This window comes from Podarcis vaucheri (genome assembly GCF_965113315.1).
Source record: "Podarcis vaucheri genome assembly, chromosome: 2".
In the NCBI taxonomy this organism is placed as follows: domain Eukaryota; kingdom Metazoa; phylum Chordata; class Lepidosauria; order Squamata; family Lacertidae; genus Podarcis; species Podarcis vaucheri.
Genome location: NC_138760.1, coordinates 38,224,338 through 38,251,657, shown reverse-complemented (window position 1 = coordinate 38,251,657; position 27,320 = coordinate 38,224,338). Strand labels below are relative to the sequence as shown.

Below are 27,320 nucleotides of genomic sequence, written 5' to 3'. Positions count from 1 at the left end.
AAGGGATAACATTGAACTCCTTGGCACTTCCAGAGTCAGGTCCATTTGTGGCTGAAGTAGATATGCTCTCTGCTCTGCTTCTCCTCACCAACCCCATTCACTGCCTTCTCAGGTGCAGAAGTAGCCAAAGATGAGGAGTAAGAAGCAGTGGCAATATTACCACGGCAAGGACAGTGTTTCCCCCACCCCACCCCTTCACCCTGCGGCTTCCTCCTTCTTGGGCAGTCCCAGTGTGCCCCCCATGAAGCTCAGAGCCCCAGGCTCTGTGGGGCTCTGTCAGGATGGAAATGAAGCAAGGCTGGCTGGGCCTATAGGAAGAGGTGTGATACAACTCCCGGATACAAGGCACCAGCTGCGCCTAGACAGAGGCAGGCAGTGTGTTGGCAAAGCAGCACCCTCTCCTGACTGCGTGTGTAATTAAGGTTTAAAATCCTCATTAAACATTAGGGTTGCATGGATAGAGTTGAATTGGGGCCCAGATCTAGGTTGGCCCAAAACTGGTTCAGATCTGATCCCAAGCGCTTGATTGGGCCCCAGATCAGATCAGAGTACTGATGATGCACAGTCCTAATTTATACCACGGAAGAGCCAATGGACTATAAGAGGAGCAGCCTGTATATATAGCAGCTAATAATTTGAATTCCCCGTCATTAGAAAAGAACCGGTTCAGACAGGTTTCCCCAGAAATCCTGCAACGTGCTAGCATTGCATCACATTTGAGCAATGGCCTGCAGTTGTTTGGATGGGTGTCACATGGTTATGTAACAAATTCCCAGAGATGATTAATTCCTCAGTGGGTGGGTGTCACCTGACATGCAGAACTTATGCTGTGGGTTACAACATGTTGTATGTTTCTGAGACCAAACCAGGTAAGATGTTAGCTTCGCATTTAATTTACAGGTTTTTAAAAATGAAAATAACATCAGCTGGAGGGGTGTGTTTGTGTTTGTTTGTGTGTGTGTGTGTGTGTGTGCGTGTGTGTGTCTTTCTCTGATAATTTCTCTGCATGCCAGTAGGTGTGGAAAGGGTGGTGGTTAAGCCTTCCTTTCCCTTCCGCATTAACTGAAGAAAATTCCTGCTTAGAAGGTGCTATTTTCTTTGAGAGGGAAATTCCTGGCAGAATACAGGGAGGTGGCCTGGTTATGGCGGTGCCATGTGGAACTCTGGGTCCAGTTGGGATACATCAACTGACCAGAATCCCTATGTTAAAACCAGCCCTACCCTACCGTACCCCTAACTCAGGGGTGCTGCCGCCATTATTGTTAAGAGCATGGGTAGGCAAACTAAGGCCCGAGGGCTGGATCTGGCCCAATCGCCTTCTAAATCCAGCCCACGGATGGTCTGGGAATCAGTGTGTTTTTACACGAGTAGAATGTGTGCTTTTATTTAAAATGCATCTCTGGGTTATCTGGGGGGCATAGGAATTTGTTCATTATTATTATGATTTTCAAAATATAGTCTGGCCCCCCACAAGGTGTGAGGGACAGTAGACCAGCCCCCTGCTGAAAAAGTTTACTGGCCCCTGGTTAAGAAGATGACGGTATTCACCCCCCACCCACCAAGCAAACTTGGAGCTCCACTGTTTTCAGCCACTGCCCAGCTGAACCACATTAGCTACAGTGGGGTGCCCCAGGGCCCTGGCATTTTGCTGATTATGCTGGGTGCTGGCCCTGTATATGAAACACACACACACACACGAGAGGGAGGGAGGGAGGGAGGGAGATCCTTTTCCTTAAAAGTGAAAGGAAGTTGTGTTTTTTTTAACACCACATCTTCATTAGAATTTAGGAGGGCGAACTGATGGTGGATAACTGGGTTGGGTTAACGCTTCACTGCGTGAGGGGCTGGTCCCTGCTGCATTGAAAGTGGTGGAGGCACTTCTAAGTAAACTGGCTCTGGGCCCTTTGGACTGGAATAACTATTGAGAAGTTGCACATACCCTTTTTGTGGTGAAAGTGGTGGGGGGCTGTGGTGGGGCAGCAGCCGGTGTTCTTGGAGGACACAGATTATTTAGAGCCACTCCAATCTGAGTTCAGGCCTGGCCACGGAACTGAGCCAGCCTTGGTCTCCCTGATGCACAGAGTGGGACACGGGGATGGCCGCTTTTCTTTTGATTCTTGATCTCTTATCAGCTTTTGATACCATTGATCATGGTATTCTCCTGGATCTCCTCTGGGGAATGGAAATTTGGGGCACTGTATCATACCATGTTTCCAATCCTACTTTCACAACCAAGTCCCGAGAGGAGCTTTGGGTGAGTGCCTTTTTGTTCCCTGGTGGCTACATTATGGGGTGCCGCAGGGGGGTATCTTATTTCTAGTACTATTTAATATCTACCTGTAACATAGCCTTGCCCCATATGTGCCCACTCGACCACTTCAATCAGCAGAATTGACACTGCTACAGATGCCACATCTGTAAGAACTTGATTGTTGAGTGTGGCAGCACTTACACTGCGGAACTCCCTGCCTATTGAAATCATGCAGGCAGTTGCTAAAAAACATTGTTTCGACAAGCCTACCCAGATGCTTAGAAAGTTGAAGTGATTTTAACCTGTTTTAATATTTTAATTTTTGTGTGTTTAAAAGTAGGGTTTTGATTTTATTGATTTATCTTTTTCTTAACCACTTTGATGTTTTTATTTTATTTTTCTTTTGCAATCAATCAATAAAATAACATTACTTCTGGGAATTCTGCCTGGAAGCTGACAGATTACACATTATCAGGCATTTGACACTGAGACTGGCCCTACCATTGGGCAAAGTGAGGCAACTGGCTCATGCAGCACATACTGGGTGGCAGCAGTAGCAGCAGCTCCCCTGGCTTCGTCTCCTGAGTTCCCAAGCCATTCCCTGACTTCTAGAAGTCACGTGTGTGTGTCACATACCTCTCCTGGAACTCCTATTGCCAGGGCAGAGGTAAGATTGCACTGCCAGTCCAGTCAGTTTATGTAGGTGGAATGGGGAGGAGGCGCCATCTTGTCTTCTGCCTCAGGCAGCAAAATGTATTGAGCCGGTCCTGTTTGGCAGCTTTTGTCCTTTCGCTTGGCCTGAAACACACACACACAATCTTCATAGCATCTGAGCATGCAATATTCTAATACACCAAACTAGCCTTCCCATTTCTCCCTACTGCCCCCTCAAATAGTTTTAATAGTCTCAGTACATGCCCGTCCTACATACACCCTGCTCAGCTTATCTTGGGAAACTGAAACAATATCTGCCGGCCTAAATACACGGCTTGTGTTTCTCTTTGCCGCCTTTGCTGTTTCCACTGCCTACATCTGTCTTCTTTTTTACTCTGACCCCCTTCCTTTCTCTCCCACTCCCACCCAAATCTTTTCTCCCCCAACTCATCTTGTCTTCCTTTCCTCTCCCTGTGGCCTATGTGGTATAGCCTGCAATTTGAGTTTCCAGCTATTTAACTGGCTCTCCTCCTGTGCCTTTAACAGCAGTCCGTCAGGCAGACATTTAACAGGTGAAGCTGTTCCCCCCACTTTCTACTATTAGTACCATACCCTCCAACATTTCTCTGATGAAAATAGGGACGTCCTATTCAACAACAACAAAAACAATAATTAATTTATTTTATTCTTTATACCCCACCCATCTGACTGCTTTGCCACTCAGGGCGACTTCCAACATATATAAGAAACATAATAAGGCATTATACATTTTTAAAAAAACTTCCCTAATATAGGGCTGCCTTCAGATGGCTCAGGGGTCAGATAACTCCGTACCCTCCAACAATTCTCCGATGAAAATATGGACATCCTAAAGAAAAGCAGGACATTATGGAATTAAATAAAAAACCGGAATGACTTCTATAAAAGTGCTACATCCCTGGAAAATAGGGACACTTGGAGGGTCTGTATTATTATTATTATTATTATTATTATTATTATTATTTGTATACTGCCCTATACCCGCAAGTCTCAGGGCAGTTCACAACATAAAATCACAATATAAAAACACAAAATACATAATTTCACCAGCTCAATTTGTGTGTGTGCCAGGCTGCAGCTAAAAGGCACAGAAGCAGGGACATTAAAAACAAAAAGGTAACCCTTTCCCCATAATCTGTTCTGGCAAATTTCATGATTCCTCTCCCTGTTCCAAACAGCTCATTTATTTCTTTATTACATTCACATCACACTTTTGTCTCCGAGGTGTTCAAGGTGGAATATGTGGTTCTCCCTATACCCATTCAATCCTGACAACAACCCTGGGAGGCAGTGACCAGCCCAAGGTGACCCAGTGAGCTGTATGGCTGAGTGGGGATTTGAACCCTAGTCTTCCAGGTCCTAATCCACTATGCAACACTGACTCTCTTATAGGTTTAGGCTACTCTAGGGTTGCCATATTTCCAAAAGTAAAAACCAGGACATCCTGAAGGTTGTTGAGCTTTTTTTAAGGAAACACCCAAACTGTTTACAAAGACACCAAAAAAAAAAACCCCCAGAATTTTTCTATTGACTTGCCTAAGACCCAGGACAAACCACCACCTTTTGCAAATCTTCCCCGGACGTCAATTCTGCCTTTTAAGTCCCATTAATGTCCTGGGGAAACCGGATGTATGGCAGCCCTAGGCTACTCAACTGTTTGTTTTAAAATAATAAATAAAAACAACTTTTGTGAGAAAGAGGTCAAAGGACAGCAAAAAATATTAGTGGTCCTGGCCAGAGATCAGGAAACTAATATGAATTTTATAGTGCTTTCTTCTCTCTGTGTGTATATGTTTGTGTTTAGGTACTAGCTTATTTTAAATATGCCTACACACACACACACACACACACACACACGGAAAGAAATCTACTCGTATCCTTTAATATTGGCCATATCTGTGGGCCAATACAAATAATTTCCCAACATTTATAACTGGCATTTATAAAGTCTCATGATTTGCGAGGAGTTGATTTTTTAAATTCATTTTTTAGTTCTTCAGAACTGGCACGGCAGCCCTTTAAATAAATCCCCTGAGCTATTGTGGCAAAGGCTTATGCTAAGAAGATAAATGAAAAAGCTGTTTACACTAACACAGGTTTTCTATTATGAAGGAAGACACAAATCAGGTTGGAGTAATGAGGGTTCTGCTGAATACCGAAAAATAATACAATAGTAATCCACGTTCATAATAAACTCTTCCAACTGTGACCCCCTCTCCTCACATTCGCAAAACTGCACATTCATCTGTGCTACACACAGATGGAGAGCTGTAAGCATTTAGAATATACTTTTAAAACTGCAGATCCAGGAATGTTTGAAGGGTGTCCTGCTTTAATATGAGGGATGGCCCTTTAAGACTGGGATGTGATGGACCTGGGTCTCTCTCTTGCAGTCTGCCTCTTCTCTCGCTTTTCCTATTTGCCTCCAGCAGAGCTCCGCGCTCCTTTTTTCAAAGATACTCGCTGCCCTGCCCTTCCCATGTCCTCCGGCAATGGTGAGCGCAGCAGCACTGTTCCTGCCTGAACAAGCTGTTCTTAATGACAGAGAGAGCCAAGGGCAAGGGACACGGCCCCATTGGGATGGAGACACAAGCAGAATGGGAGTGGCGGAAGCTGCCAGAGCAGAGGCTGATAAACTGGGCAGAGCCTAGGGATGGGACTGGGGCCAACATCTCCAGGCTAGAGCGAAGCAACATGAGCTTACAGCCCAGTGAGCATTTCTGACTGCACACTGTGGCATTTCTGCCAAGAAGGCCACCTGCATTTCTCTGCTGTCTCTCTCTATCCCTCTCTCTCTCTCTCTCTCTCTCTCTCTCTCTCTCTCTCTGCCCTTCCTGCTGGGACAGCCATGCTTGTTATTTGATCCTGCGGAAGCCCCAGGACATTGGCTCTCACTCTGCAGTGTCCTGTGCTCTGCAGGGAAGAATGGAGCCACGGCAGGGTGAGATGCTGATGAAGGACAACCAGGAATGGTGCCCAGAGAGAAGGAAAGAGGAGCAGCCCAAGGCAGCAGATGTGACTGGTGGAGGACCTCTGCAGGGAGCGTCTCCTTTAAGCCTTGGGGTGGCGCTGGAAAAGGGGAACGGTTGCCAGGATGAAGGTGAGAGGAGGCTAGGACAAGGGGTCGCCCCAAGCCAAGAGGGCGCAGGTGCCAAGCGACAGCTGCCAAATGGCTCCAGAAGAGAAGGCCCTTCGGAAGAGGAGATTTCAGAAGAACAAAGCCTAAGGGGCCCCCAAGGCGATTCAGGCCTAGGCAAAGGAAACAAGATGGGCATATTAAAAAGATCAGCCAAGGAGGAACTGGAGCCAACCGGAGGGAAGAGGTCTGAGGACTCCATGATGCGGGAGCTCTCGGAGATGGTGCAGGACGTGGTGAAGAGCAGCAGCTGGTGGGAGAGGCATGGCATCGATGGCACAATCATCGCTTTGAGCCTTCTCTCCCTGCCAGTAGGTAAGGAGAATGCCTCAGGGGCTCATTGAACTTGCGGGGTGGGGTGGGATGGGAGGAAGGCCGGGGAGTCCTGTGATTCTTGACAGGTGCTATTACACCTTAAAGTAAGCCCTGTGATGTGGTCAAAGAAGGGAAAGCATAGGTTGCCAACTGCTGAGCTACCAAGGCATGGGCATTGTCCAGTCTTACCCTGCACAGAGACTTCTCTGGGGCATCTGCTTGACTGCTGAGAGATGGGATGGTTAGAATGCCCTGGGACTTGTCTTTGACCCTCACAGCATGGAGTACGTTAACGTCCTTGCGCTGCACTCCTAAGCATGGGGTTGGGGGTGGGGCTACTATTTCATTTTGCCACTTATGGCCACATAGTCCCTGGACTATGCAACAGAAAAGGATGGTGGAGCTTTTCCACACTGAAAAGTGAGTCAGTGGAACACTGTACTGATGTTATCATAAATCATCTTGAGATATTCCCCATTGAAACTTATTTGTGGAGGAGCTCTCCAGCCTAGCTCAGTGGGCATGTTGCAAATGGTATCAAGCAAGAACACAGCAAGTCACAGTGAACATGACTGCAGTGGTTTTGGAAATCTGCATTGATATTGGCAGGTGCTTTTATAGAGATAATCTGGTGAATTTCAGATCAGTCACTATTTTGCTGTGCAGCCTGACCCCCTGGTGGTTAGTCATCCCGCATAATAAAATCAGTGCTATCTAACAGTAAAGTCAGTAATGGAGTCCCCAGGTGGTATGGGGTTATTTACAGGGGAGAGAGACACTCTCTCTGGGAGTTTAATTTTTGGGATGTATTTGACCAAATTATTCCTAAGCCAGCTGAAGAGTCTGGAGGATGTTCTCCCTCATATCTGTCCCAGCTGGCAATTATTTATTATCCCTCCTTCAACATGAGGTCCCATGGTGGGTTACAACAAAAACAGATAAATATGCCTTAAACCATTCCAGAATGGAACAGAACAATGTATCTGTGGTTCTTTCGCATCGACTTAACTGAGTGCATTTGAAGGTCCAACAAGAACAGTGTTTCCCAAACTTGGGTCCCCAGCTGTTTTTGGACTATAGTTCCCACCATCCCTGACCACTGGTCCTGCTAGTTAGGGATGATGGGAGTTGTAGTCCAACAACAGCTGGAGACCTAAGTCTGGGAAACCCTGAACTAGACCATCTTGATAGACATGGAAGTTGTTGCTGCTGGTTTTCATTTTTGTTTTTTGGTCTCGTCCCATTTCCTGTAATGTTGAGTTAGAACATGTGGCACAGCATCATTGGTGCCATGCCTTATCCTGACCCTGCCAGTGACGTGGGGCAGGGCAAAATATGGCACAGTGACATCACCCACATGACACTGAGTTGCAAAAGCTCTGCCTCTCATTTTAATGCCTATTTGGGCCTTCAAAAAAGAAAAACGAAACAAACAAACAAACAAACAGAAAAACACCACATGGCTATGGTAAAAAAAGACCCACCCCAAAACAAACCACTTTTGGGCAGCCCTCAATTCAAAGTGTCCAGGCTTCATTAAACTCCAAAAAGCAGACCAGTTTGGATCATATTCACACCATACATTTAAAGGAAATGGCTTACTCTAAAGAATTCTGAGAAGGGTCAGTTACTTCTCACAGAGCTGTCCTTCCCAGCACTCTTAACAAACTGCAGTTCTTGGGATTTGTTAAGAGACGTCATGTGCTTTAAATGTACAGTACAGGTGTGACCCTGATCTTCACAAGTGTCCTGAGTTGTCTGACTACCAGAGAGTATGATCAACCTCCCTTCTAGCTATGAGCCGAGCCCAAATAATTCTAAGGTCCTTGTTGCTATCATGATAGAGCTGGTTAGGACCCATGGACCTTCCAGGTCCCTTGATTACCTCTAGCAAAAGGTTCTAAATGTCTCCTCTCTCTCCCTAGGGTTCCTGCTTCTGCGTTCTGACAATCTGTTCCCTTTCCTGTTGGGCATTGCCACCTTGGGTGTGGTACATCAAACCCTCACTGTGAAGGGGAGCCACCTGGCTACCCACAACGCTCTGGCGGAGTCCAAGTCCTGGGGGAAAATATGGGCCGTATTCTTCCTTGAGGTGCGTTTTCGCTTCCAGCAGCTCCTGTTCCGTGAGAGAATGCAAAGAGGTTTGACTCGTATCAACTCATTCCCCCCTTTTATTTTAGAGGCAGAGAGTGGAAAGCTCTCTCTCTCTCTCTCTGTGTGTGTGTGTCTCAGTGTGAGGCTATTTCTTCAGCTGCAGTTGCCCCCTCCTTTTACGTTAAAAGCACGTTTTACATTTACATAAACTTTACATTTAAAGCACCCCTGAAGAAAAAGGATCCTAGGAACTGCAGTTTATGCTGGGAATTGCAGCTTCATGAGGGGTAAACTACATATTGCAACAGTTATCTAAAGTAATTGATGCCTAGGACTTGCCAATCAGAAGGTCGGTGGTTTGAATCCCTGCAACGGGGTGAGCTCCCGTTGCTCGGTCCCTGCTCCTGTCAACCTAGCAGTTCGAAAGCACGTCAAAGTGCAAGTAGATCAATAGGTACCACTCCGGCGGGAAGGTAAGTGGTGTTTCCATGCACTGCTCTGGTTTTGCTAGAAGCGGCTTAGTCATGCTGGCCACATGACCCGGAAGCTGTACGCCGGCTCCCTTGGCCAATAAAGCTAGATGAGCGCCGCAACCCCAAAGTCGGTCACCACTGGACCTAATGGTCAGGGGTCCCTTTACCTTTACCTTATTTCACCATGAAATAAATGATTAGGGGTTTACAAACAGCACCAGCATTTTCCTCCATGTAATACAGATAATAAACGTAACGGGGTCCAGTGTTGCTCTATCTCCTCTAAGGACAATCTGCACGACCACTTGCTTTAATACTGGACAGATCCAATAAAAGCTTGTCTTTTGTTGCATTTCTGCCAACACGAAGCATTACCATTGCCCTGAATGTGGACCATTTGAACTGGCACATAAAACCACCAATGAACGAACTTGAGAGTTCTCTTGTAGATTAGTGGAGAATGTGGTCAGGGGGTTCACGTGCCACATTTTACTCCATGGATATGACCCCATATTTGTTTCCCACGCTGTCTTAGCCTCAGGAAAGCGGGAAATAATATTTGTTTAGGGTCAGATAAAAATTGAGAAATCTGAAAAAGCTCCCATTTTCTTGAAAGGTTGCTCTGAAAAAGGGGTACATTGAATATAGAAATCTTTCCCTTGAAAGAAGTTCTTTCCATCATTATGTCCATCGTTTTCCTATCTTGTGTTGGAAATGGAGAGTGGCAGGGCACCAGCAGCACAGTCAACATACAAAGCATCAGTCTTTTATAACCTTTAGGCCACATCAACACTGCACACCTCGCAAAGGGATTGCTAAATGCTTTCTCACAAATCCTGGGTAGCAAGATTCAAGGAGTGGCTCTTAAAGGTGAGTCTGTGGAGTCTGTGAAACTTCAGCTCCACTCAAGTTGTGGCTGAAACTGGCAAAGCTTTAGAGAAAAAGTTGCCCTAATTGAAAGATGTCAAAATCAGATTACAAGTGAGGAAATTCCGAACTGCCTGATTCAGATTGAGTATAAAACAAATTAACAGCCAACCTTGCCCTTTCATTTTGCAAAATGAATTTATTCAAATTTCAGAGTCTTATATGAAATGGAAATTGGGATAACCTGGACTAAAAAAAAAAAGAGTCTAGGGGAGGGTCTGGGGTATGATCTTTAATGCATATTTGCACACATGTGTGTAACTCTGCAGGTGAAGAAAGTCACTTAGGCTGCAATGTTAAGCCTCTGAGATGACATGCATAGGATTGTGTTTTTCAGGAGCAATCCGGAACAGGAAAGTAATGAGAAGTGAAAGAATGAAATTTCCTTCCCCAGCAGCCGCTTCTGTGCTCTCAAATGACATTCCCCCTCTCCAAGTAGTCCTTTCTCTTCAAAACAGGCTTACAAGCTACGTTTCCATGTATTTCTGTGTAATGTGTAGTTTGACATTTGGGTGGTACAAACAGATGAATTGTTGTGTTATGGACCCAGTTGTGAAACTACACATTCTAACATAGCCCCATTTGAGTCAGGGAGGCTACACTGAATTAAGTAATTTGAGCATTCACCACCAAACAGCAGTGTTCTAAAACTTACCGTATTGGCCCGAATATAAGCCGCACCCGAATATAAGCCACACCTATAAAACTGGAGGGGGGAACCCTGAATATAAGCCGCGGTGGGCGGGCTGCGCACCATTTTCCCTCGCTCCCGGGCTGCTCTCAGAGCGGTGGGGGGGGGTCACGCCGCTTTGTTGGCAACCTTCCCCCCCTTATCTCTGGTGGGTCAGGGGAGGCTTGTGAATGGCTGCTCCAAAGCCGCCTTCGAGTGGACGGATAAAAGGGTGGGCACCAGCAAAGCGGTGCAGCTCCCCCTCCCCAGAGGGGAGCCTGGGGCAAAGGCGCACAGCCCACCCGCCGTTCCAAAGCCTCCCTTAAGCTGCCAGAGATAAGGGGTACGGGGGGGGGGAAGGCTGCCAGCAAAGTGGTATGACTCCCCACCTTTGTTCCGACAGCTCGGGGAAGGCTTTGGAGTGGCGGCCGGCCACACTTCCAGGGGGTGGGAGCTGTTCTGTTTTGCTGGCGGTGTAAGGTTCCAAATACTGTATAAGCCGCACTTTAACTTTTCACGATCAGAATTTGGAGGAAAAAAAGTGTGGCTTATATTTGGGCTAATACGGTACCGCCTAGTAGGTCTTGTTGACCAATACTGAGCTTACAAGGCTTGCAACCTTATGTGAAATTCTGTAATACTGTCACTTCCGAGAGCCCTGGATGCATATGTGCTACATACATGAGCAGGCAGCGTTCCTTTATTTACCATTTCTTTCTGTCCCAGGTTTGCTCTGCTTTCACGGCAGAACAGGGGTCCTACAACCATGTGAAAATCCACCACGCTTACACAAATGTCATCGGCCTGGGAGACTCTAGCACGTGGAAGCTTCCCTTCCTGAACCGCTATGTTTACATGTTCATTGCACCCATCGCAGTGCCCATCCTCACCCCTTTGGTAGCCATTGGTACGTTGCTCTCCTCTGGATCCTGTTACTTTTCAAATATAACGCTTATCCTAGACAATTTTAAGTATCTTCATGTAGAAGGTGATTTAAATCGAGATATTTTTGGTCATTGTATCTCACAGTATGTGTAGCATTTATTCTTTGCCTCAGAGTAAGAAGATGGGGAAGGACCAAAGATATGCTACTCTTGCGGTTCCAAACCTTTTTGGTATGACAACCCGCCAATCGAAATTCACTTGGTGTGGTGTGACTCATCTTTTTACTGTCGCATGAGTTTTGGACCTTAGGTCTTTGGCAGCCATAGGTTTCATGCATTTTAACTGCAAGTTTGTGCTTATTTTATAACCAGTACATGAGGCATCAAAGCAAAAATGCACTTAATGCTTCTATCAACGTGGAATCATTTGTTGAAATATTTATAGTACTTACAAAGCAATTCGCTGTTTTTGTTTATGGGAATCTAAGAACACCACCAATGGATCGCAGGATATTGCAATATTGTTTTAAAAGCGTACAGTTTTACAAGCAGTACTAAAAATACTCATAGGTCAATATCATGAGAAAAATTATTCGATACGAAGTCTGTTTTGGCAAGTGCCAAAGTGGAATGGCTAAGCTTGAATTTTGCCTACCTGGGGTTTGTAAATGTGGGGATTGATGGCATAGACTTGGATCATTATTGATACATATCGTAAAAGTATTATTTCTTATTTAGACTAAGCGAATTTCAGAGCGTCTTTGCCTTCACTGATCCTGGTAGCAGATCCGGTGACTGTTTGCCACAAGGTGCTCATACAGGGAGCAATTATGAGCGACTATTACAGCTTGCCTGGGAATCACAGGCCCACACCTTGTGGTGAACCGTCGCCTTGTGGTGAACTGTCACTGGATCTGCTGCACAAAAGTGGTTCCCAAGCATTCAAATGTAAGACTTGAGCATTTCAGATCCAAGTATCAACGCAGCAGCCCAGAGTGGCTGGGGAAGTCAGATGGGCGGGGTATAAATTATTTATTTATTTATTTATTTATTTTTATAGCGTTACGTCAAGAAAACAAAAAGTTGTAGGAGGTATTCATCATACCAGTTAAAGATTAAAAGCAATAATTACGTTTGGTTTACTTTAGAAAGTCCATGACCCACAGGTTTCTCAACTCATGTTCCAGGGGTTCAGATGTAGTATGCTAGTCTAATCCACTTCCATTAGACAAGAACATCTGTTTAACCAGTCCCACCTACTTAATTTGAATCAAGTGTGCTCACAGGCTGAGAAAGAGGCCTGTAGAACATAGTTCCAGCTATTTGAAGCAAGCAAACAGGCCATTCCACACATTAGAGGGGAGAAACCTGCTAAGCCAGTCTCACCTGACCTCAAATACTCCTGACCTCAAATACTGTGATCAGGCAGGCGGACCTTGAGTGCAGAATAAAACCATTCACCACATTCTACCAAAACTAGTTTTACTGGGGAGTACCTCGATGCCACTCAACAAAATCCACACCTTTTCCTAGTTTTCAGTCAAATATTTAACAATAATCTTGTGTGAAGTGAGGTATGTTTTATTTCTCTTTCGATTATAGCAAGTATTTCTAAATTTGCACCTACATAAGTGAGCAGAAGCTAATTCTGCACAGAACTGCATCTTCCATTGGCTACTTTTTTGGTGATGCGTTTTTCTGTGGCGAGTGGAGCCTAAGCAAGCCACTGATCTTACCTGAACTATTTCCCCACTCTAAATTCTCTTCCCCCCCCCCAAACACACACAGATGCTGTACCTATATCTTCCCATGCCACAGAGCTCCCAAGAAGGAGGCCATTAGGGAAATGTGATGAGGAAAAAGAGCTGAACACCCCCTTTCCTAACACCACTGCTTGGCTATATAGAAATGCTTCAAAAATAGAATGACTGTTGCTGTAGTATTAGCAGGGAGAAGGATGAGGAATGGAGCCTTGCTGCAAACTGCCCCACATGAGGCAGAGCTTCAGGCGCCGCTCAGAAATATGACTTCCCACCGATGGTGTAGCAGCTTAGGGAAGGAGCCCTGAGAGCTGCTACATTCACAGATTCTTGATTCCACAGGCTTGCTCAAAGAAGTTGAATTGAAGACGGCCATCCGGACGCTCTGTTGCATGTTTGTTGGCCTGTACTCCCATTACTGGCTGCTGATCAACATTTCAGGTTTCCAGTCCATGTGGTCCGCTCTCAGTTGCATGCTGGTCACAAGAGCTCTCCTTTCTCACCCTTACATCCATGTTAATATCTTCCAGGTAAATGCTACCAACTCCGTATCAAGGGCTCTCTTGCTGTTTAACTAATTGATGGTCTCGCAGCAATAGGCCGTGTGACTCGAAACATCCAACATATTTGGCAAATGCTTTATTCTTTCCCACTGTTGACATGTTTAGGCTGCAATCCTACACACACACACACACGCGCGCGAACTCCCACTGAACTCAGCAAAACCAGCTTCTGAATGGGGATGCACAGGACTGAGCTGTAAGTAGATTAAAAGATGGGATATTGCAAAACCTGCAAAGGAAATGGAACAATGAAACACTGGTTGCATATTTAACTACACAAACACAAACACACATATAGAGATGCCTCTCTAAAAGTGTGCATTTTGGCTGCAATCCTGTGCACTCAATTAAGAATAATGTAGTTTATAAAGAAACTCACTTCCAAGTACACATGATGCAATATTGCAAGTAAACATGGAATTAGGCTGCATAAATAAACTCACTTCCAAGTACACATGATGCAATATTGCAAGTAAACATGGAATTAGGCTGCATCAGATATTTGACAGCATCCATACTTGATGTGATCTTTTGTATATAGATGGATGAATCTGTCCATTTAGGTTTCTTACAGTTTCTCTTTTCCCCCATCTTAAGTTCAGTTCCCTACATTGCTGCATTACTATTTACTTGGTTGAAAAGAAGTCCTCACAAAAAATAGAATGTTAGCATGCATTTCTCCTAATATACAGATTGTTGAATGAAGTCTTGCTTGATGTACGTGTTTTTGCAAGATTTCCCCTCTATACGTTAATAATTTTTTTTTGCTATTAATCTCACTAATATATGCGTTTTTATGCCACATTTCCCCTGGAAAGTGAATTATTTATATTTTTTGTGATGCTATAAACTGTACAGTATTGCAGAATTTAGAGAAGTGTGAATTTGAAAATCTTGCTTGCATTTCAGTTTGCACGTTGTTTCAGAACATACAAATTCTAGGTTTATGTGAACTAAATAAAATTGATTCCCCATCCCTGCCTTTATGCAGGTTGCGAATTACTTAATGCAGAATTCTGGGTCTGTTCCATTTCTGAGTGAGTTACTGTTTCTCCACCATAGAGTGGGGCTCACTGCGATGTATCTGGAAACATGATTTATTGCTATTATTCAGATGCTTCCTTCTGTAGCTAAGCTTCCTCTCGAGTTCTTAGGAAGGATCATCAGCAGCTAGCTCTTTCTGGTTTTGTCTCGTAGCATATTGGCCTGCCAATGTTCGCAGCTGACAAAAAGCCCAAACGGATTCACATGATGAGCTGTGGTGTTCTGAACCTGCCTCGGAATCCCCTGCTGGACTGGTCCTTTGGGCACTCGATCATCAGCTGCCACGTGGAGCATCATCTCTTCCCAGCACTTTCTGATAACATGTGCCTGAAGGTGCGAAGTTGGGTGGCGGATGGACGTGCTGGGTCTTTAGAAGGCAGGAGTGTCTATTGAATGTGGAATGAGTAAGGAGAAGGGGGCATGTCTGGTGGTTTTAAGAAGGAAGTGAATTCATGGGAGGTCAAGGTCACAACATCTCTGGGGATAGAAGAAATTGCATTTATTCTATCCATTATAGGTTTCCTTACCCACTCCTCACCATAAGGAGGTTACAACAATGCAGCCATCTAATTTTAAAATCAGATAAAAATAATTTTTATAAGCAACTAACTAATACAATTTAAATAAGAAACCCATGCAGTTTAAATCGGAAGGCAGAGACAGGTATATTTTTACATTCTCGGCTATAAAAGACCAGGGTAAAGAGGAGTGTCTTCTGCATCCAATGGAAGCTGTACAGTGAAGATGCTGGACAAACCTTGGTGCCATGGGAATCCCACAATTTAGGGGCTGTCACAAGGAATGCTGGCTTCCAGGCCACCACCTCACATTAGTTTTGAGGGCAGCAGAAATACTAAGCACCCACCTTCCCACCAATCTTAACAGTTGAGAGGGGTTGTAGGGAAGGATGTGGTTGTTCAGATACTTGGGGCCTGAGCCTTTAACTCAGGTCTACAGCAAAGAGTTTTGCTGGAGCTGGGGCTGCTTTGTAATGGAAGTGGAGGACACCCCCCCCAGCCACTTGCCAAATATCTGTGGCATGAGGACTGTTCCAGACACTCCAAGTGTCCCTGTTTTCCAGGGACAGTCCAGGATTTTCAGAAGCTGTCCCAGTTTCTGATTTGATGCTGAAATTTCCCACTTTTCCTTAGAGTGTTCCTATTTTCATCAGAGAAACATTGGAGGGTATGTTTTTATGCGACCCCCCAAGCCATCCAAAGACAGCTCTGTATAGGGAAGTTTTTTAATGTTTTATGATGTTTTTATATATGTTGGAAGCTACCTAGAGTGGCTGGGGCAACCCAGTCAGATGGGCTAGATATAAACAAAATAATAATAATAGTAATAGTAATAATAATAATTAATAAAGGTAAAGGGACCCCTGACCATTAGGTCCAGTCATGAGGGAGCCGGCGTACAGCTTCCGGGTCATGTGGCCAACATGACTAAGGTGCTTCTGGCAAACCAGAGCAGCGCACGGAAACACCGTTTACCTTCCCGCCAGAGCGGTACCTATTTATCTACCTGCACTTTGACGTGCTTTCGAACTGCTAGGTTGGCAGGAGTAGGGACGGAGCAACGGGAGCTCACCCAGTCACGGGGATTCGAACCACCAACCTTCTCGTTGGCAAGTCCTAGGCTCAGTGGTTTAACCCACAGCGCCACCCGCGTCCCTCAGTTTATTGAATAAGATGTCCCTATTTTCATTGGAGAAATGTTGAAGGGCATGCTGTTTAACCACACCCCTCTTTTGCTTCTGCAGCTGGCAAATGAGGGCCCAAGAGGGATTTAGTCTAGGGGCTATCCTAACTGCTGGAAATATTAGTAATCACTAGTAATGCTAATTAATGCTGGCTTTCCCTTTTAGATCAAGCCAATTGTTTCCCGGTACTTTAAAGAGAAGAAGTTGACATACAATGAGGATTCTTATTGGTCCCGCCTGAAGTTGTTCCTGGCCAAATATGAAGAACTGATGGTCCACGCGCCACCCATTTCTGAACTTGTTGGGATTCAGTGACAACTCTTCTAGGACACACAGCTATTATAAACCTAAGGCAAGACTGCTCTTTCCCAGAATCAAGAAATTTAGAATTCAGATTAGGAACTGGATCAAGCTATCAAGAGGAACACCAGCATGTCTTTAATATCTTCCATATGGACAAGTAGATGACCTTTTGGATAAGAAACTGCATCTGCTCAGTGATGAGTCAAAGGGGAGATCAGTTGCTCCTATACAAGAGATATTTTTAATACTTTGACTCCCCTCCCCGCTCTCTTTTAATTTTGCTCACCGACAACTTTGATGCATCCTTCCCATGAATTATAGAGTAGGGATGATGAACCTGCAGACCCTCCAGTCAAGACATTGCTATATTAGAGTTTCCATCATCCCTGACCATGTTTGCTGGGGCTGATGAGAGTTATGTTTCAGCAACAAATGGAGAGCCACAGGTTTGCCACTCCTGCTGTAAGGGCTGATTCATGCGTTATTTCCCCCGCTGCCCCTCAAACAGATGTAACGTTCATGGCAGGAAACACTTGCACACAGCAAGATGGTTGAGTGGTATTGCCCCGCCCAACTTTGGTGTATGGCTCAGATCAGACTGATGCTGATTTATGAATCCACAACAGAGGAAATGTCATACTGCTTTCCATACATTACAACAGACATGAAGTGTGTGAAGGTTCTGTCTGCAAGGGGGAAAGTAATACATGAAAGATCAAGTTGACTCCTGTCCCAGTGCAGACAGGATAACTCAGGGACTTTGTTAAACTTAGCTAAATCACTTTGTCAAGCCTCCAATCTAGGACAATTGAAAAGGTGATACTTCTCCATGGAATGATTGATGGGCCTTGAAGGCAAATTTCCAGAACTGCCAAAATGGAAGTTACCTCTGCAAATGATGACAGCCCATAAGCCGGGGCAACACAACCACCTTGGGTGGCAGACTTCTTAACAAGAATGTTGTTGGGGGGGGGGGAGCCTATATTAAAGACTGCTGCTGTGGAAATTATTATGCAATGGGGGGAGGAGGAGGTAGGAAGAAAATGAATTCTTATATTAGCTCCCCCCCCCAAAAAAAAAATTTCCTGTGATGGAGAACTTGCGTTCTTGAGATAAAACTGGTAATGCAATTTTACATCTGTGCCTTGCCTAATTTCTTTTCTTTTGAAAGAATGTGGAGCATCACCAGGGGTGTAGGAAGGAGGGGGCGGGTCACCCCGGGTGCCACTCTGGGAGGGGTGACAAGATGGCCCCTGCCTCCCCCCAGCTGTAGAGCGGCCGAGGGCGCATGCTCATGCGGCATCCATCCGGGCTGCTGCTCACACGTGCCCTCCATATGGGATGCTGTCACACATGAGTTGCATCCCATATGGACTGCGCAAGTCGCGGCCCTGGGTGCCGGAGAGGGTTCTCCACCACTGAGTATCACCAGCAAGGTCGCAGGTAGCAGAGGCAGGAAGGGAAGATGACTGGGTGGGTGGAACATGGTATGAGCTATTGCAGAGACCCAGATGTAGTCAGGATATTGAAATCGCTGATGCTGCTCCAACATTCCAAATTTAGTATTACTAAACTTTAAAGTGACATTTTTTTCAATAAGACAGCCAACTAGGCTCCGTTACATATCCATGATTTGATGGATTTCATGGATTATTATAGCAAGAATATAACCCCCCCAACAACGTATCAAGCATGTAATACAATTCCTTAATGACTGATACATAGGCACAAGTCAGACATGATGTCAAGGCATGGTTAAGGAATCCTAACTACAACATTTCTATTATTCTGTGATATCTGAAATGGCAAACCATAGTTATAGCTATCACACCACTTCCGGAGCTCCTACACCATGGAGGACAAGAGTGGAATGTAAAAAGGTGAGTGCTGAAAGGATGGAATATAAGATAATACAAGAAGTCACGGATAATGGTTCACCTGTCTTATGTCTGGAAACTCAGAATTTTGCAACTATCGATTTACAATGTTTTCACTGTTGACCAGCAAATAAATCATGGCAAATTAAGCAGTATGCCACAAGAACAAGAAGTTTTAGAAGTAGAAGAGAAACCTGAATGTTCTTGGAAGCCAGAGATACAGAACCTGCGGCCCTTCAGATTTTGCTGGGACTCCAGCTCCCATTATCCCTAATCAGCAAAGCCCAATGGTCAGGGATGGTGGGAGTCATACTCCAACAAATGTCTGAAAGGTCATTTGTTGGCCTTTTGTTAGCCTGATTTTTAAAAAATCTGAGTATTCATCACAATATTTTCAAAACAATACATTTTCTTCAACTTCTACTTAATAGCCACCAACTGAAAGTAAGGCATTATCATTTCAGAGTAGAAGCAAGCACTGCGTAGGGAATAATCCTGAACTGGCTGACAAGGGTGGATTTTGCTGGTCTAATTTCCCATCCATTCCTCTCTATTTGTTCATTAAAGGCTTGATTAATCATCATGATGAATTTCCTCCCTGGTTTACGAAGACCACAGTGCCCCCCAATCCAAAGGCAGCAAAATTAAGGGGCGGGGGGGGGGGAGAGGAGGATTAAACTGAGATTTATTTCGATACCATTTCAGATTGTGTGAAGAGGTTAATCCCAATGCCACATGCTGCTGGCATAATTACAGCTCAGTTCAGAAACAATCATGTTTGACAAGCTCTGATCTTGTTCAGAATAAAGCTTAGCTATACAGTTCATATACACAGTGGTTGCTATTGCAGTAAGATCATATTGACAGCATGCAGGTGAAGTTTTTAAGCAAAATTTGCTTGCTACTGAAAATAATGCCCCTCTCTATGGTATCACCACACAGAGATTAGCAGTGCGATCCTATCCATGTCCACTCATAATCCCATTCAAACCAGTGGAGTTTAACCACAGATAAGTATGCATCAGATTGCATACTTAGCCAACATCTGCAGGTTGAATGGGGATCCAAGGAACTTGCTCATATAATTAATTTGCTATCATTAAGGAGTTTACAAAATTGGGTACAGAGCGGATAAAATGGGTGAAATAAATATTCTCTCATGCTATGAGAATGGGGCAGCCATTCAATGAAGCTGATTGGCAATAGGCTCACAGCTGACAGGATAAAATGCTTCACACAATGCACATATATTAACTTGTGGAATTTACTACCACAAAATGTGATGGTAGCTGCTGGTTTGGAAGCCTTCTTGAACTGGATTAGGCACGTTTATGAAGGCTAAGTCTACCAATGGCTATAAGCCATGGTTTTAACTATCACAGGACCCAGCATTCGAAACACATCGCTTAAAAAATCAGCTAGTCCCTCTCACTTCAGGAGAATGGTCTCAGGCCAGCAGGATATTCAGAAAGTATCTTATTCAGTGCTTGCATGGATATATGGCAGAAGAACTGCCATTGCGGTGGGTCAATATCATGCACCTATAAATGCAATGTTTATGAACCACTCTGATGACTAAAGTGATATGGAGTCGGGGGGGGGGGGACTAGTATAGAAAGACTCTAAATGGATAATAAACCTTCAGCTTCTTATGCTGTTTAAATGACTACCAGACATGGAGAACAAACAGGAGAAGACTATGCTCTTGGTGCTTTGCTTTGTAAGGCCCCAGAATATCCCAACTGGCTGTTTCACGAAATGAGGCTTGTCTAGACAGACATGGTTTAGATTTAAGAGCTGGGAAAGCTGCAGAGAAAGAGCAGCCAAAATTATCAGGGGGGCAAGAGCAACACCCCAGACAAAAGGTTACAAACATCTGCAGCTTTTTAGTTTACCAAAAATAGGATCTAATCTAGGATAGTTCAGTTGGCAGAGCATGAGACTCTTAATCTCAGAGTTGTGGGTTTAAGCCCCACCTTGGGCAAATAATAATAATAATAATAATCCTGCATTGTAGGGGGTTGGGCTAGATGACCCACATGGTCCCTTCCATCTCTGATTCTACTGAGTAAGGGAGGACATTACAAGAAGTTTCTAGAACAATGGTGTGGAGGAAGTGGGTCAGTTTTTCTTCCTCTTTTATAATGCTGGCTCCGGCAGCGTGGCAGCAGCAGGAGGCCCCATTAGCTAAAGTGGTGCTTCAGGTTAAGAACAGTTTCAGGTTAAGAACGGAACTCCAGAACGAATTAAGTACTTAACCCGAGGTACCACTGTGCCAAAACTTGGGGGTCATCCAACAAAAGCTGAATGATGGGAGATCAGGACAGACAAAGGACAGACATCTTCACACAGTGCATGGCCAAACTGCAGAATATGCTGTCACAAGATCTGGCAATAGCCACAAACAGGGATGGCTTTAAAATGGGTTTGGGTTTTTTTACACATCAATGGCTCTGTATTATTACATCCCCTCCAAGTTCAGAGGCAGTAGATCTTGCTCATCCTCCTCAGGAAGCCGCCACACGGGGCCATTTTGTGTTGCCCTTTATCCCAACTTCATGGAAACTCTTTTTATTACAATATGTTACTGAGGAAGTGCCATGAAGGATTCAATACTAGACAACTGTGTACAGTGGTACCTCAGGTTAAGAACTTAATTTGTTCTGGAGGTCCGTTCTTAACCTGAAACTGAAGCACCACTTTAGCTAATGGGGCCTCCCACTGCTGCCGCGCCGCCGGAGCACGATTTCTGTTCTCATCCTGAAGCAAAGTTCTTAACCCGAGGTACTATTTCTGGGTTAGCGGAGTCTGCAACCTGAAGCATATGTAACCCGAGGTACCGCTGTATCAGTTTAGTGAGAAATCAGAACACACTAGAAATTATAATGAATATAATTTTTGCATTGTACTCAGTGTTGTAAAAACCCACATATTGTGGCATAACAAATAGTGGATTGCAACAGCTTGTCTTGAAGTAAACCTAGGCCATGCTTTTATGCTCTTCTTGGCTATTAAATTAAGGGAGAACAGACAGGACTAGCAACATTTGTGCTGGGGCACATTTCCCATCATTCATGCTGAAATCTTGAATAATTGGCAATTTTGCAGATCAATGACTTCAAGAGAAGATCAAAGGGAAAATATGGTCTATTTTAGGCAGATAAATATAGCCTTGTTTTTTCTTTCTGTGAGTGGCTTATCTAGCAGACCTTTTAGGAAGTATTTATTTATGGCTTCAAGGTCTTTAATAAAAATAGACTTCTAAAGGCATGGTTTGTCCTGGGAACAAAAAAACCTTCAACATGTAACTGATGACAAAAAAGAAGAAGAAGAAAAGAGGTAGCTGTGACTAAGGAAGCCAGATTTGGGGGCAGGACAACAGCTATGTCAACTTGATTTTTTTTGTTTTTGTATTTGCATTTTATTTTTTTGTTAACATTCTTATATTACATCGGTAAACAATGTCATATTACATTACAGGACTTACTATAATATAATTTCCAACATGTATACAGAAATTATATACAAATTTTATATACCTAGAAAGAAAATGAAACAAACAAAAAAAGAACAAAGAGAAAAAACAAATGGCGCAGTTAACAAATAGGCTGAGACAATTTAAAACAAAAATTTATGGAAAAGTGGGATAGATATAAAACATGTTCAAAAATACAGTAAAGGTTCGCTATAGCATTTGATTGACGTTGGAGTGAGACTGAGTTGAGAAATAAGACTAAGAGCACATATTGATATAGGAATGTATTAGATAAAATGTAAAGAAATATACAATAATAAGAGTATATTCATTTGTAAAAAAAGGAATAGACAACGGGATAGACAATAAGTCTAGTGTGTTGATATGTATATGATTTTGTCAACTTGAATATTGAGCGAATACTGCAGTATCACAGAGAATGCTACTTACTTGAAAGTAAATGGACTTCTTTCCAACTAAACATGCACGGAATCAGGCTGGATACCTCTTTGGAAACAACATGATTTACAGTGCAAACGTAACCCTATGTACACGAAGTCCTATTGTGTTCAACTGGGGGCGAGGGCTTGGCCCTGTTGAACTGAGCTGGGAAGAAACTTTCAAAGTAATAAATAGTATTCTGCTTTCCAATGAGGCTCAGTATGAAAAAGGAATGTTCCCCTGATTTCTTAAGAGCCAGGAAACATCTTTGCAAACATTTCCACATAGCTCAGCATTAGGACTTAGGAGATAATAATAATAATAATAATAATAAATTTTATTTATATCCCGCCCTCCCCAGCCAAAGCCGGGCTCAGGGCGGCTAACAACAATCAAATAATCAGTCAAATAATCACACAATCTAAAAAATATTTCATTATAAAATTAATTAAATCAAATTGATGGCAACCAATTATGCAGAATTATGTGCAGGTTGCCAGAGGAGGGAGTCAGGCTGCGCCCTGACCAAAGGCCTGGCGGAACAACTCTGTCTTGCAGGCCCTGCGGAAAGATGTCAGGTCCCGCAGGGCCCTAGTCTCTTTTGACAGAGCATTCCACCAGTTTGGAGCTGCAGCCGAGAAGGCCCTGGCTCTAGTTGCTCTTGCCCTGCTCCACTGCTCTTGTCCTATCTTTGTTGTTGTTGTATTAATTTTTGTTTTTAATTCTTGTAGGTGGTTGGCTGTAGAATTACATGCATAACTACCAACAGGTTAGTGGCCCCTTCATTTGTTCTTCTCTGCTTTTGGGGGTGGGGGCAGGGTTGCTGTGCGGATGGTGACTGGAGTATATTAAGTTCTGTTTTGAACCAAGCTATAGTACTGTTCCCCCTTCATGGATCACTGCCTTGCCGTGGCGAAGGGGCTTGAAGAACTCAGAGAAGCTATGAACTACGCCGAGCAGGGCACCCAAGATGAACAGGTCATAGTGGAGAGTTTTGACCAAACGTGATCCACCTGGAGTAGGAACCGGCAAGCCACTCCAGTATCCCTGCCAAGAAAACTCCATGGACAAAGACAACAGGCATATAAAAGTTATGACACTGGAAGATGAGCCCCTCAGGTCGGAAGGTGTCCAACATGCTACTGGGGAAGAGCGGAGGACAAGTACAAGTAGATCCAGAGCTGATGAAGCGGCTGGGCCAAAGCCGAAAGGACGCTCAGTTGTGGATATGCTTGGAAGCGAAAGGAAAGTCCAATGCTGTAAAGAAAAATATTGCATAGGAACCTGGAATGTAAGAACCATGAACCTGGGTAAGTTGGATGTGGTCAAAAATGAGATGGCAAGAATAAATATTGACATCCTGGGCATCAGTGAGCTAAAATGGACGGGAATGGGCGAATTCAGTTCAGATGACTATCATATCTACTACTGTGGGCAAGAAACCCGTAAGAGAAATGGAGTGGCACTCATAGTCAACAAAAGAGTGGCGAAAGCTGTACTGGGATGCAGTCTCAAAAATGATAGAATGATCTCGATACGAATCCAAGGCAGACCTTTTAACATCACAGTAATCCAAGTTTATGCACCAACTACTGGTGCTGAAGAAACTGAAATTGACCAATTCTATGAAGACTTACAAGACCTTATAGAAGTGACACCAAAGAAGGATGTTCTACTCATTATAGGGGATTGGAATGCTAAAGTAGGGAATCAAGAGATAAAAGGAACAACTGGCAAGTTTGGCCTTGGAGATCAAAACGAAGCAGGGCAAAGGCTAATAGAGTTCTGTCAAGAGAACAAGCTGGTCATCACAAACACGCTTTTCCAACAACACAAGAGACGACTCTACACATGGACATCCCCAGATGGGCAACATCGAAATCAGATTGATTATATTCTCTGCAGCCAAAGATGGAGAAGCTCTATACAGTCAGCAAAAACAAAACCTGGAGCTGACTGTGGCTCAGATCATCAGCTCCTTATAGCAAAATTCAAGCTTAAACTGAAGAAAGTAGGAAAAACCACTGGACAGGTAAGATACAATCTAAACCAAATCCCTTATGAATACACAGTGGAAGTGAGGAACAGGTTTAAGGATTTAGATTTGCTGGACAGAGTGCCTGAAGAACTATGGGTGGAGGCTCGCAACATTATACAGGAGGCAGCAACTAAAACCATCCCAATGAAAAAGAAATGCAAGAAAGCAAAGTGGCTGTCCAACGAGGCCTTACAAATAGCGGGGGAGAGAAGGCAAGCAAAATGCGAGGGAGATAGTGAAAGACACAGGAAATTGAATGCAGATTTCCAAAGAATAGCAAGGAGAGACAAGAAGGCCTTCTTAAACGAGCAATGCAAAGAAATAGAGGAAAGCAACAGAATGGGAAGAACCAGAGATCTGTTCAAGAAAATCGGAAATATGAAAGGAACATTTCGTACAAAGATTACCATAATAAAGGACAAAAGTGGTAAAGATCTAACTGAAGCAGAAGACATCAAGAAGAGGTGGCAAGAATACACAGAGGAATTATACCAGAAAGATATGGATGTCTCGTACACCCCAGGTAGTGTGGTTGCTGACCTTGAGCCAGACATCCTGGAGAGTGAAGTCAAATGGGCCTTAGAAAGCACTGCAAATAACAAGGCCAGTGGAAGTAATGGTATTCCAGCTGAACTGTTTAAAATTTTAAAAGATGATGCTGTTAAGGTGCTACACTCAATATGCCAGCAAGTTTGGAAAACTCAGCAGTGGCCAGAGGATTGGAAAAGATCAGTCTACATCCCAATCCCAAAGAAAGGCAGTGCCAAAGAATGCTCCAACTACCGCACAATTTCACTCATTTCACATGCTAGCAAGGTTATGCTTAAAATTCTACAAGGAAGGCTCAAGCAGTATGTGGACCGAGAACTCCCAGAAGTGCAAGCTGGATTTAGAAGAGGCAGAGGAACCAGAGACCAAATTGCAAACATGCGCTGGATTATGGAGAAAGCTAGAGAGTTCCAGAAAGACATCTACTTCTGCTTCATTGACTATGCAAAAGCCTTTGACTGTGCTGACCACAGCAAACTATGGCAAGTTCTTAAAGAAATGGGAGTGCCTGATCACCTCATCTGTCTCCTGCGAAATCTCTATGTGGGACAAGAAGCTACAGTTAGAACTGGATATGGAACAACTGATTGGTTCCAAATTGGGAAAGGAGTACGGCAAGGCTGTATATTGTCTCCCTGCTTATTTAACTTATATGCAGAATTCATCATGCGAAAGGCTGGGCTGGATGAATCCCAAGCCGGAATTAAGATTGCCGGAAGAAATATCAACAACCTCAGATATGCAGATGACACAACCTTGATGGCAGAAAGTGAAGAGGAATTAAAGAACCTGTTAATGAGGGTGAAAGAGGAGAGCGCAAAATATGGTCTGAAGCTCAACATCAAAAAAACGAAGATCATGGCCACTGGGCCCATCACCTCCTGGCAAATAGATGGGGAAGAAATGGAGGCAGTGAGAGATTTTACTTTCTTGGGCTCCATGATCAGTGCAGATGGTGACAGCAGTCACGAAATTAAAAGACGCCTGCTCCTTGGGAGAAAGGCGATGGCAAACCTAGACAACATCTTAAAAAGCAGAGATATCACCTTGCCAACAAAGGTCCGTATAGTAAAAGCCATGGTCTTCCCAGTAGTGATGTATGGAAGTGAGAGCTGGACCATAAAGAAGGCTGATCGCCGAAGAATTGATGCTTTTGAATTATGGTGCTGGAGGAGACTCTTGAGAGTCCCATGGACTGCAAGAAGATCAAACCTCTCCATTCTGAAGGAAATCAGCCCTGAGCGCTCACTGGAAGGACAGATCGTGAAGCTGAGGCTCCAATACTTTGGCCACCTCATGAGAAGAGAAGACTCCCTGGAAAAGACCCTGATGTTGGGAAAGATGGAGGGCACAAGGAGAAGGGGACGACAGAGAATGAGATGGTTGGATGGTGTTCTTGAAGCTACTAGCATGAGTTTGATCAAACTGCGGGAGGCAGTGGAGGACAGAAGTGCCTGGCGTGCTCTGGTCCATGGGGTCACGAAGAGTCGGACACGACTAAACGACTAAACAACAACATAGTACTGTTCCAGATTACTGTGGAACAGCAATGCCTCAGATTAGCATCCATAAAGGGTTGTTGACCAGAAAAGATTCCAGCTGTATCTCGACCTTCAGTTTTATCATTAACATTTGATGTGCAGAGCTAGTGAGTCTATGGAAAAATCAGTGTGTCAGACAAGGATGGGGGAGACCCAACTTCAAATCCCTCGCTTGGCCATGAAACTCATTGAATAACCTTGAACCAACCACCATCTCTCAGACTAATTAATCTCACAAGGATTTTATCAAGGTAAAATGAGGAATGGGAGAGAAACATGCATACATCCTGAAGGCGGAATGGGGGAACAAAAATGTAATGTTTCCTGTTTGACACTATAAAGGTTATATAATGTTAAAAGTTTTATGAGACTGATTGTGATCGTACAGCATTTTGCACCCAATTCAGAAGGCACTATTTAGTTTATATTGTTGTTTTTGTTTAGTTGTTTAGTTGTGTCCGACTCTTCATGGCCCCATGGACCAGAGCACGCTAGGCACTCCTGTCTTCCACTGCCTCCCGCAGTTTGGTCAGACTCATGTTTGCAGTTTCGAGAACACTGTCCAACCATCTCGTCCTCTGTCG

General features: G+C 44.1%; 1 protein-coding gene and 1 long non-coding RNA gene across 2 annotated transcripts; one reads left to right on the top strand and one right to left on the bottom strand.

Annotated features, from left to right (window-relative positions):
• Window positions 1-723: 723 nt before the first annotated feature.
• Window positions 724-17,950, top strand: FADS6 (fatty acid desaturase 6). The gene is made up of 7 exons (XM_082211105.1): window positions 724-869; window positions 5,864-6,395; window positions 8,321-8,487; window positions 11,286-11,466; window positions 13,546-13,733; window positions 14,964-15,143; window positions 16,678-17,950. Exons 1-7 carry the CDS (start codon window positions 825-827, stop codon window positions 16,825-16,827), a joined length of 1,443 nt encoding a protein of 480 aa, XP_082067231.1. The 5' UTR covers window positions 724-824; the 3' UTR covers window positions 16,828-17,950.
• LOC309525734 lies at window positions 13,740-27,215 on the bottom strand. Its single transcript, XR_014216518.1, has 3 exons — window positions 26,720-27,215; window positions 22,618-22,823; window positions 13,740-13,995 (listed from the first exon to the last, which is right to left on the bottom strand). It is a non-coding gene; the product is annotated as an uncharacterized lncRNA (long non-coding RNA).
• Window positions 27,216-27,320: the final 105 nt, after the last annotated feature.